The 12,205-nt window shown below is 46.0% G+C and overlaps 1 protein-coding gene and 1 non-coding gene across 2 annotated transcripts in view; both read left to right on the forward strand.

Annotated features, from left to right (window-relative positions):
- The first annotated feature begins 1,649 nt into the window (after positions 1–1,649).
- Positions 1,650–12,205, forward strand: part of LOC135395258 (complement C3-like) — a 126,747-nt gene continuing 116,191 nt past the window's right edge. The window contains exons 1-4 of the mRNA XM_064626501.1: positions 1,650–1,803; positions 4,916–5,122; positions 6,155–6,225; positions 11,786–11,917. Of these exons, the coding sequence (XP_064482571.1) occupies positions 1,650–1,803; positions 4,916–5,122; positions 6,155–6,225; positions 11,786–11,917 (564 nt within the window). The remainder of the gene's footprint in view (positions 1,804–4,915; positions 5,123–6,154; positions 6,226–11,785; positions 11,918–12,205) is intronic.
- Positions 1,854–1,925, forward strand: Trnas-gga (transfer RNA serine (anticodon GGA)). The gene has a single exon. It is a non-coding gene; the product is annotated as a tRNA-Ser (tRNA).

The following is a 12,205-nucleotide window of genomic DNA, read 5'->3' on the forward strand; positions in this document are numbered from 1 at the left end:
TCTGGTTCGGTTCTGGCTGTGTGTCACCTGCAGGGATGGACGCAACTGACAAGATAGCCTACCCAAGCAGCACGGTGTACTGAAGGTCAAGTGAAATAAGGGCGGACTGGTGGGTGGAAAGCTTTGAACAGACTTGTGAAACTAAATAACTTTGATAAGACACATTCCGTCCACCCTATTGCACTCCGCTTTCACCCCATTGTGCTGCTTGGGTAGTTCCCTCTAAAGTATCCGAACCAGAAAATTCACCAAGAGGCTGCAATCCATGCAACGGTCGAACTTACATTTTGCCATGTTCCGGCAAAATGTAAATGATTTGGAAGGATACTTTTGCGAAAACGAGCCCGCGAAATCCTTTTTTTTTCTTCGAAATATGCCTAAATATTTGCCTGTTTCATCAGATATGTGTTGGAGGTAACCGGTGAGATATAAATCAGATGAAAGGGCATTAAACGCTGAGTTAACCGATGCTAAGTACTATGCTAACGAGGAGCCTCTAAAGCCAGAGAAATCACGCCTCGAAGCTGGAACAAAACTGCACTACAGAACATGTTCGCAATTTTTTATAGCACCGAGCGTTGCACCTGCGCGCAAAAAAATGCACTGGGACTGCTGGCCTGTAGGCATACGAAAGCTTAAAAAAACTTTACTACCGTATATTTTAAAACTTTGAAGGTATACGCGTGCAAGCACTGCAAAACTAAAATACCCCAATTCAGGGCCGGATTTTATAGAATTTGTGCGAGATAACTACAGTTCATCATCCTGTACGACATGAGCTTCTCAATATATATACACAGGGTGTCCCAGCTAACTGCGAATATATTTTTAAACAAATATATGTGACACTTTTTCCAAGATAAAATCAATTGCAATATCGCATATGCTGAAGGGCACTCCTTAGGAGGGCATTAGCAAAGTCCAAAGGCCATGTCTTACTTAACTTTCATTTTTCTTATAAAAGCTACGAAGTTGTCCCAATGAGAACATCTGTTGCTTTGGGTCACCTGATAACGTAGCCGTTTTCAGAACAAAAAACCCGTTCGGAAGATATCGTCCGCAGAAAATTCGTGAAAGAACACCGTTTCTTTCTTTATTTTGTTCATTACGCATCTTCGGAGACATGTGTTTCCTTCATCTCAAATATGAGAGGCCCAAAGATGACATCATCGCCTCTCGCGTCCTGGAAAAAGATTAAAAGGAAACAGAAAATGCAACTCAAGATAAGGCCAGTTCCGACAGAGTCACCCGATACATTTGTTTTTGTTTTGTTTCTGCAAGTTAAAGCTCATCTTCGACGCATGAGGTCGGCACCGTGCTCCTTCATCGTCTCATATTGGGGGTGAAGGAAAGACATGTCTTCTAAGAAGCGCAATGAACGAAATAAAGAAAAAAAATGATAAAAGAATGATCTAAAAAAATGATGACAAAAATGATAAAAAATGATAATGGTAAAAAAAATGATCTTCACGATTTATTTGCGGGCGATCTATCGAACCCAAAACGACTACGATATCGGATGACCGAAAGAAACAGATGTTCTCATTGGGACAACTTCGCAGAGCTGGGTCGACTGCGCGTTGTTCTGCACCGGAGAAAGGGGAGATTGGTGTCCCGTTGCTTGGCGACGGAACCATGCCTGACTCAAGATGGCGGGCCTCATAACTGGTGTGGCACAGTGTCGCTACTCTGCCCCGTATTTAGTAACTCTAGACGGCACCAGCGAATTCCCCACAACGCTCTGCATGACTCCCTATGGTCGTAAAAACCAGATTTGGCCGAGGCAGACCACAATTAGGGACGGTGAGTACGAGGCGTACTTGAGGCACTCAATGGCTCCAGGGGAACGGCGTGCTGGTGTGGTGTAGTGGTTAGCATATCTGAACGGAAATCAGAAGACCCAGGTTCGATTCCTGGCGTCAGCACCTGTTTTCCCTGAGTTGTTGCATTCCCTATGGTCGCTCAGAAAGACCGCGCGGTCTGTGCAAATGATAAGTGTGCTAAGGCATATCGAGGTGCCCAAATTTTCGTGTTTGGCCGTTTCGTGGTTGCAAGTATGAGCAAGGAAAAAGAAAGAGAACCTCCGTAGTCCATATTCGATTTCAAGAAGCAGGCACTCGCGTGTTTTTGCGCCCGTGCATGATAGTGTTTTTGATGTTGATGTTGATGCTGACGAAATAATAATAGGGCGAGACTGAATTCGTCACCCGACAAATTGGACAGTGTTTTCTTTTTCTTTTTTCTGCCACGAACTTCCGTCCCTTTGTTTGACACCCTTTGCCTTGGAAAGCAAAGAAAATATCCAGGAAGTGTAGTCATTCAAACACTTCCAGTTTTTATCGCCACGAACTCTAGCCATTTATAAGACATTTGATGGAAATAATAATAAGACCGTCCCTCTCAGTCCCTGTTCTCTTTAGTGAAAAGGTTAAAACAAACCCACGACTTCCTATCTACACACCACAACAAGCTGTCCCATTTCACCTAAGCCAGGCGCCAGATTTTCAGGTACTTCACCTTCTGCCGTTTCTCAGCCCTTGCTTGATTTAGTGTTTTCGCAAAAAAAAAAAAAAATAAAGGAAATAAAATGCAGGCGAGCGTGCACATCAATGCTAAGAATATCTCAGATGAGAGCTGATCTGAGAGCTTTTCCGTCGATAGTACAAATAGTCCTTATGGATGCACTGGGGCCAGAAATGAAGCGGTAGCGGAGAAAGAGTACGCCGCAACCCGTATTTGTAGCGGAAATACTTTTTCCGTCAGCTTTGTAAAACGTAGCGAGATCGCCAATACGCTACTGCAAAAAGGTAGCGAATTTGATAGCAGCGCTGCTAGTACCGACGCTATATACAACACTGCTCGTAATTGGTGAGTCTCGCGTCGTTGCAGTGAGGGTGACCGAATGAACATGTTGGAACCGACTGATCAAGTTATCAGAAATACAGCAGCTATTCCAACTGGAGTGAGTAGTCACGCGTCTTCTTTTGCACTGCCGAGTACTGACAAAGTCCTGCAGCCTAATTCGCCGAAGCCCATTTAGCCGAACCACGTAACAGGATTATCCATGACGGTGAGGATCATCGGCTTCTGGCCAAGCTGCGGAAGGATACAATATATTTTCAGCGGTTAGGGATAGCAGAAAATGACTTAAACGGGAAAGGAACGAAGAGGAAACGGAACGAAAAGGGGACGAAGAAGATAGCTGATGCATTTCGCAACATCAGGCAGCACGAAGTGATTCAAGCTGATCATGCAGAATGGTGGCTCAGCCAACAACGAGCTCAGAGGCTTAGCGCCGTCAAGGCACAGACATCAGCCGTCCACGGAACGACGCAATAGCATATCGTTATTTTATATAAATCACAATATTAGTACCGGTATATGCGTGCCATGTCCTGCCTAGTTTATTTAGAGTAATACTTTATCATACCAACGCAACCCTTTGTGGTTTAATTTCATTTTATTTTCATCTCGAGACAAGTTCAATCCTTTAGTGTTTGTCTACCGTGGCTCCTAGTGGTCCAAATGAGTGGGGATGGCATTTTAGGGCATCCCGAACCGCATCATCAGCAGTACCATACCACCATACCACCCCTGAGGGCAATAACGGCGAGCTCCTTCAGACACCGCACCACCATCATCAACAGACCACTTGGAATAGGTGTGCTCGCATTTGAGGGGATGTCGGCGATATAATCGCACATCCTCGACAGTTGCTGTCGGAAGATTAAAATATGCATGAACAAAACGTTACGTGTAAAACGTCAATAGTTCCGAGCGAGGGCGAAAAATATCTCAATGAGGATGTCACTCCTGGTGTTCCAGTCATACCAGTTAAACCCACAGTAACGGAACGGATGACACAAACTCGGCACGCCATTTTGGATTCACTGAGTACTCCCAAATGTGGCTCGAAATTTGCGGACTGTGGCAGAGACACTTGAGGATAATGACGCGTATATTTTCTTTCATCCGCAGCTGATGCCCATGTATTTGAACAACTAAAATTTCTATCAAGAAAACCAGATGTCGCGCAAATATTCGTCGGATGCCTATTAAGCGATACCCGCCTGTCTACGACTAGGCACAAAACTGCGTGGTAATAAAATAAGGAGAAATGGCAGCCTCCTGCTCTTTCTTCTTGCGATACTACTTCCCTGTTCTGTTTCACATTTCCATGTGCACTAGTACTCAGCACAAAATTTTTTGTTCGTGTCATACCTTATACCATTCTGACACCACTACACCTGACACCATCGTTGTAGTATGATTATTATTTGCAATCTTTATGTTTTACTCGGCGATTGGACATAGGATAGTTGAGGTAGGCCGTCCTTTGATGTTCTGCATATGCAGCGGTGCGGGAGAAAAATTCCTTGGCTATTGGAGGAATGGTACGGTGGATGAAGTCCTACATCCCTGAAAGACACTCCAAGACTCGCAGTGTCCTCGGCTTGCTCCAAGAATCTGGCCTCGCTCAAAGGCCATGAGTACTGTCCGGACTTCTCGTCAACTCTGGTAGTGACTGCCCTAGATAGTGAGATTCGGCTGTTATCATTCCTTCATCTGTTAGCACATCATCCCATCGCATTTTGGCTACAGTCGTGACACAGCCCACATTCGTGAGGCGAACAATGGCAAGCCGGTCTGCGTCGCCACCACCACCACCGCCGCCATCTTGTGATAGGAGGACGAAGAAGAAGTTGCGGCAGAGGAACGGAAACTATGCGATCTAATATGAGCTCTAGGGACAAGTAAAACAGGATAAAGCAATCCTAATGGTCGGAGAAAATGTAGGCGAATGCCCGCTGGCTGCCTGCTGCACCTCTGTGTGGCCGCCAGTTCAGGTTTTCTTACCTCAGGAAATTCAACGAGACATAGTGTTTTCATGCTCATGATGTGCCTTATTATGCAGGTGCGACTCAGAATGTCGAATTTATCTTGGAGGAAGATAAATTCCGCCATGCTGTGGATCTCAAGCGCAAGTCAAACTTTTACGTCGTTCTCAGTGTGGAATGTGGTGGACAGAGTCCCATGGAAACGCAACTGTTGCTGAGCCCACGCACAGCACATCACATCTTCATCCAGACAGACAAGCCCATTTACCACCCGAAAAGCAAAGGTGAGAGTGGGTAACGTAACAGAGGTTTGAGTTGAACGCCATTTTAGCATACCGGTGCAATATTCGAAAATAAAGACATTCGGATCTCCGCACCACACCCAGCGCAACAGTTGTCGTGGTCGGGGAGATGAAATGCGACAACTTCCTAGAAGGTTGTGTTACATGGTTTCCTTAGAGCATGCCATCATTGCACTGGGCAACAGAGTATTGAGGAGATAATGAATTGTCTTAGCACAAGTAACTGACGAGATTAAGAAGCTTAAACACTCGTCCGCGTCAACCGCTTGACATGAGAGTAGCTAGAACCCTTCCCATTGGATCTCGCAAGCACGTACCCTCTCCGCGCTATCGCACTGCGGACGCATGCTGGCGTCACAGCGGGATGAATATCCTCGTTCGCGCCGCCTATTTTTTGTGTTTGTATTGCTCCCTTTACTATAAGCATTGGAATGCGAGTTCATATCACTGTAACTAATCGTAATCATTCAGCATCACCTGGGCTGACGTGCACAACCCCATCAACTAGTTGTGGTTCTCAACACAACTGACCGCCCACCTGTGTCGCTTCTGCGGTGTTGTGAAATGCTGGCACTTAACGAGACGCACTTCCCTGATTCACGCCGCGTGTGATGTCAGCAAAGAATACAATGGACGGACAGGCGCTATACGTTAGTCCAACAACCGATTAAAAAGAAAATAAAAAGGAAAAAACCATAATCTGTCGCTTGTGTCCACACTGTGCGACAAGACGCTATATTTTACCTTTGTAGATTCATAATATTAATGATCACGTGGGTGAAGGGTCCTACCTTGCCTACGTCGCCTACATTGCTGTCATTATCAGCAATTACCTGGCCTAGTACATTCTTTGCGATAGGTCTCAAGGCATCTGCTTGTACGTCCTGTTGAACATTCCACACTTCAGAATGTTATAATTTGCGACGGTTTCGCTCGTAATTACCAAGTCCGAAGTTACTGCAGCGTGCCTTTCGTTATTTGATGAAGCCTTCTCAAAAGAGCTCTGTTTTACAGTGCGTATCCGTCTGATAGCCTTGGATGAACGCCTGCGGCCACTGAAGAAGGTGATTACACTCCAACTAAAGGTAAACGACACATATATTTCAACTGCATGGTTCCACACTACAAATAACGTAGCAAGAGCGTCTCCAGTGATTAAAACTTAACCCCACGAGGAGTGAAACATCTCAAATAATCTTATGTCGAGATACAATAATTTTCGCCCGACCCAGCCCGAGAGCCCGCCATTGAAGTTGTTTGAAGAATCGGTCTCGTACGCCGCGTGTCATCTACAAAATGTGCCATTCCATTTCTCGTGATAATAATCTGAATTAGCTGGACCGGGATCGTCGCGGTTCTTACAGAAACGAATGAAGTTGATAAAAAGTGCGCCTGCATATCGCGATCTGTCTTGGCAACAGCGATATCAGCTACGTTGCCACGGTGGCATGCACGTGATTGGATGAAGAGGCCGTCTGCTCTCGGGCCCGTTTGCTTTTGCAGCGGTGGGAGCAGACGAGCTGCCAAAATATGCGCCAGCATTATGGTGACGGCAATACATTTGGTTTCCGTGGTGACACGAAAGACGCATATAGTAAAATGTGACTGAGCAACAACGTCAATATACGTCTCGCAGCCCCATATCGAGAACAAGCGGGAGTTTACGTGCATGTCTCGACCTGAGAAAGTCTGTTCACAGTTTATGAACTTGTCTCGTACCGTTCAGTACTTTTGAGTATACCTCCCGTAAACCACGGATGCCCCTTAGACGTCCAGAGAATGGTTCAGTTAGGACATTAAGTACGTCTATTACATATCCGGATATAACAAAATACGCTTAAAAGACGTTCACTCTAAACCAGGCAACGCATATGTAACGGTTAAGTACCGCTTGGCCAAGAGGTACATTTTAAAAAAAATGTACCTCTTAAATTTAAGGGGTACACGCGCCCTCACATGCGGTACATCTAACGGATAGCGCGCAGCGATTTAGGCCTACCCGTCGGGGTGGTTCTTCTCTTCTACGATATATTAACAGCCCCAGGAAGCTACGCTGTACGATAAATATCACAAACAAATACCTTTATTCGAAAATTACATCCACTTCAGGGGTGATGCTTGTCCATCGCGAGCGTGCATTGTCGTGATGCACAAACGCCGAACACACGGGGCACAACGTACATGGATGAACGCTGACCTCTGCATCTCTCCTTCACCATTGCAGCTGCTCCGTGGTCACGCTTCTTTATCTCTTCCACACCTTTGGATTGCTGTTCTTCCCCAACTTCCGTTTCTTCCGCAGAACGTAACACCAACCACAGGATGATGATTGACTCACCCATTTACGACATCGCCTGGACGTAACCTAGGAGAAAATACAATGTAAAAAAAATCCAACAACTGAAATAGCTTGCCTGAAAAACACGCCTACTTGCTCGTGTAATCCAGGTATAAAGTGCAATCTAGGCTTGTCTAATTCACGCATCAACATTCGTGGATGAAGCGCAAAGTTCGTTGTCTCAGTCCCTCAGTCGTTGTGTCCAGCCTGCCGGTGATCAGGACCACTGGGAATCAGAGCGAAGATGAACGAAAATGCGTCGTGCGGACGAATAATTACTTAAGAGATATAATACGCACCTTAAATGACTCCAATCTTGAAAGCGTCGAACGAGTTTCTTCAAACACCGAGCAGACTCGTCCTCGCTCCCCGACGTTTCAAAACACACTGATTTGCCAGCGGAAGAAACGCATTCTTCCCAAACGTGCGATCCCTCACGGCCACGGGTTCTAGTTATCGCACTTATTTGATGGAATGATAGTGCTGATCCATTACGGCACTGCTGTATAAGGGAATTTATTGACTGGTATTCGAAATCACGCGAAATATTTTTGCAGTGCATGGAGATCGTGAGAAGGCGTTCGTACTCATGCGCCGAAAACACGCGGTACACATGAGGTACAGCTGCTATAGACCGCGCTTAAAAGGTACCTAGCCGGTACGGATATGTCTCGGAGCCCTTGTGCCGCTTGAAATTCGCAGTGGTCGCGAACTGTACCTGCTGGTTGAGGACTGTACCTCATGTGTACCGCTTGGCCCAGGTGCGGGTCTTCTTTCATCCGGTACATATCGAGTGCCGGATTTAGAGTGTACTACAGATGATCGAACGCTTGTCCAAATCACGTTGTTGGTACGTTGCACAGATATCCCTGCTGGATGTTTTTCCCCTCTAGTGGATGTACGTCCGAAATACACGTCCGTCGGACATTCTGCATACGTCTGCCTGTGTGCACTGTGAATGCCATGCATTACGACACAGGGAAAATTTTTCGTTGTGTCGGGACGAATACAATGTTATTATATCTAAGCACGTCTATGTGCTTCCAGCGTCCACGCGAAACTTCCGCACGGTGGGGCACCGACTCCTGTCGTTCTGCAACTCGCTGTGACCACCGCGAACAGCGAGATACCAACCCCTGACACGACCGAACCAGCCAGTCAAGTTGCAACCCAGCTGCCACAAGAAAAGAAACCGCTGTTCCATCTTGTATATTTGTCATGCGCATCTAGGCACTTTTTCTATATTTTTCAAAAGTTTAAACATCTCCACATCTTTTATATGCTGAACAGTTCGGCTTGCAAAGCCCCGTGGCTATGCCACTGGATCCAGGTCAGCTCAGTGCGGATCTTCGCGTTCGTAATATCTGTTAGGTGCAATGACGGTGGGTGGAGTGTCTTCGCCTGACATCTTTTTTTTTTTTTTTAAGAGTGGATACTGAACAGCGTTCTTAATACAATGATCCAATCTAACCATTGTTCGTTGGTACCACACCCGCCATTCGATTGGTATCACTTTTGCGTTAGATGTGAGCATTTCATGCCGGTAGAGCGGCGACAGACACGTGTGACCCAAAATAAGATGCAAAAACCGCTGAAATATTATGCATATAACGGTGCATCCTTGAATGCTTTTACATGTGGCGAAGACAATTGCTTGCTGCCAGTGGTGTAGCCAGAGATGGGGTGGGGTGTTTGGGGGGTTCCAGTCCCTCCCGAAACCATACCTTTCGTATCGCATTTGGGAAATGGAAAACAGGGTGAAATAGTTCCCCATATGTGAAGTATCCATCGGACCCTTCCTGAAATATATTTCTCGCTACACTACTGATGCTTGCTGTCAACAACAAACACAACAACATATAAACTAATGATGATGAATGGGAAACTCGCCACAGGAAGTGCGGCTCACTGCCCCGAGGCACGATGGACAGGATGAGGTGCGTGCTGATGATAAGGTGCTGTCAAAGTGTAGGGCAACACCAGGACAAGTAGTTGAACGCCAGCTGATGACCGGGCAATGTAGCGACTCTGCACATTGACGACGTCGCTTTCAGCTTGCAATATCAAGTCGAAGGAGTTCAATTTCAAGAGAACTGAATCCCGAGATAGTTGAATAGCAGAAATATGGCGCGCAGCGAAAAAGGCGTAGGATCGCATTATATATTAGATAGCGTTAACACGTTCAGGGGGGGGGGGGGGGGCGACTCGAAGGCGGCGCTAGCACCAACGCGATAGCAAAGTCGTTTAATTATCGCTTGAATGCCCTCTCGACTGTTAACCAGCCTTCTCGTCAACCCTCTGAAGGAGTGAACGAGACCGCTTCCCCAGCCTCGAGGGCGTCGCACTAAAGCAGGGTTGTTTGGATTTAATCCACGTGGATTTCTTAAAATTTTATCCGCACAAATTTATCCGGATTTTTTAGAGGTTTCCTCCAGATGGGATCTGAAAGACAATCTGAATTCAATGTCACACGGAAGATTCCCAGTTTATTTTCTCGTAGTGTTGCCCGTTTGCAAAAGCCCAGGACCCTAACTTTAGACTTCCGTAAGTTTGTAACTTTTTAACCTTATAACTTTTCAGATTTAACTTTTCCCCGCATTCTTCTAATTCTTCCCATTCAGGAAGGCACTTTCTTCCGCTTCATGGAGGCACTGTAACTGAATTGCGCCGAAACACGACTGCTAATCCAGTTGTGCTAATCCTGCTAATCCAGTGTGGGATCCACACCATTGAATGACGCGTGCATGGAACTCCACTTTTCGGAAAGCAATAGGAACTGACACGATGTTGCAGAGAAGGGCAGTTCCGTAAACAGAAACTATGACAGGTCACCCGAAATGAAGAACAGCAAAGCGCATTTGTTTTTACTCTGTGTCACGCTTGTATAGCCTTCTATATATTCAACAAAAAAATATCCGGGATGTATCCAAAAAAGCCCTCTGGAGAGGAGCTTTTTAAAAATATATGGATTTTGTTTTTCAGCCTGCGTTGAAAAGAAAGTACGCTGCTCGCGTGTTCCGTAAACTTTCGTTGAAAGCTTGGACGACACCTCGTGCGCCAGAATTAGTACAATCCGCGCGATCTGGTTTGCGCCAGTTGTGAAATACCAAGAAATTGACAACAGTTTCAGAGCGCACCCACCGCCATGTGCAAACAAATCAAGGCGATAACGGTATGAGTCGAAAAATACCAAAACGAGAAAACTCCAAGTGAATATTCGGTAAAGTAATTACAGCTGGGTTTCCTCGAATAATGCAAAAGCAAAATGAGCAACATATATGAATGCGTGTACTCTACATCCGCGTCTTGATGACATCGTTCTTGGGGTGTGTGACTTAGCAGAAGTTGAACAAAATCAACGAGCATGACATATCCCCTTTTTCAATGTAACACCGCATGCGCAGGGTTTTGGAGCAGAAAACGACAGTTCCCACGATCCAGTCTTTGATGGCTGAAACAAGGGCGAAACTAGGCAGGGTGAAGTCACCTGTGTGTAGGGGATCAGCCCTGGGTTGGGCTTATCGTGCTGCTAAACGATCACAGTCTTGAAAATAATGTCCTAGATGACCAGCATAACATGACTTATTAACCTAGTGCACGCGTTTCTTTTTGTTTTTGTTACATGCTCAGTAGCACTCCTGACACAGTCACGTGACGTCGGACGTCATTTTTATGCATGGGTAGATATAAAGGACCCGATCTGGCTGTATGCCCTATGGACACACATGCACTTCGCGTTTCTTACCCTCCTGTAGCGGGTGAACAAATTGCAGTATGGTTCTAAATTCTCTCAGGTAGGTGCATACTCGTATGTAGACGTCATTTCAACAAAAACGCTCAAAAGGAGATAAGCTGACTTATTATTGCATACAGAGGCTCAATTGGTGGACGCGATCCACGCGCTGGTGGTCACAGGTTGCCGTTGTTGGTCACACAATCATGGGCAGTGCCACGACTATATACCGGAGGCTATGTTCTATGACTGTGAAGTAAGACCCGAGACAAGGAGATCAGACAAATTCTCGTTCCTTCTTGGTCTTACTTCGCAGTCATGCATCACCAGCTTGTCAGCGTCATTTCGCTTCTGTCTCTGGTGTATCTGGCATGTGACTTAGCAACTCGGAGCAGTTCAACGCAGTGATCTTGACCCGTGGCATAATAATGATGGCGTCACAATGAAGGCCCCACCACTCATGCTTTTTTTTTTTTTGCTGTATTTCCTGCTTCATAGAACAAGGACAACAGTCCACGTAGGGGTTCTCCAAATAATGGTGATATAGCGATTGACTATTTTCTTCCGTCTGCAGAGCCCACAGGGAATCGTAGTCGAGGAACACATCCTTCGTCCATGGGACACTCCTATTTTCAGTCGTGAGCTGGAGCTTCGCGACGGAACCATGCTGGGAGACTGGACGATTGTTGCCCTGCACGGCTACAAGGTTAGTCTTACATCTGGAAGGTCGAAGTACATTTACTTTTGTGGAAGTACGTCTCACCATATCTTTGCTGTATGTGAAGGAATGTATGGCAACAAGACGACCAGATGGAGTGGGAAGACGCGTAAATGCCCGTCTCGCAGAGCGCTACAAATGAGTCTTACGGTTCGCATATTTGGGGATGTCTGATGAGGTTTTAATGTCTTGTACATTGTAGAAGAAGCGCAATCGAGAAACGCGCGTCAGTTGAGTAGCCGAAAAGTTTGTTAAATTCTTTTTACCTAGTATACA

This window comes from Ornithodoros turicata, chromosome 1, assembly GCF_037126465.1.
Source record: "Ornithodoros turicata isolate Travis chromosome 1, ASM3712646v1, whole genome shotgun sequence".
NCBI lineage: Eukaryota > Metazoa > Arthropoda > Arachnida > Ixodida > Argasidae > Ornithodoros > Ornithodoros turicata.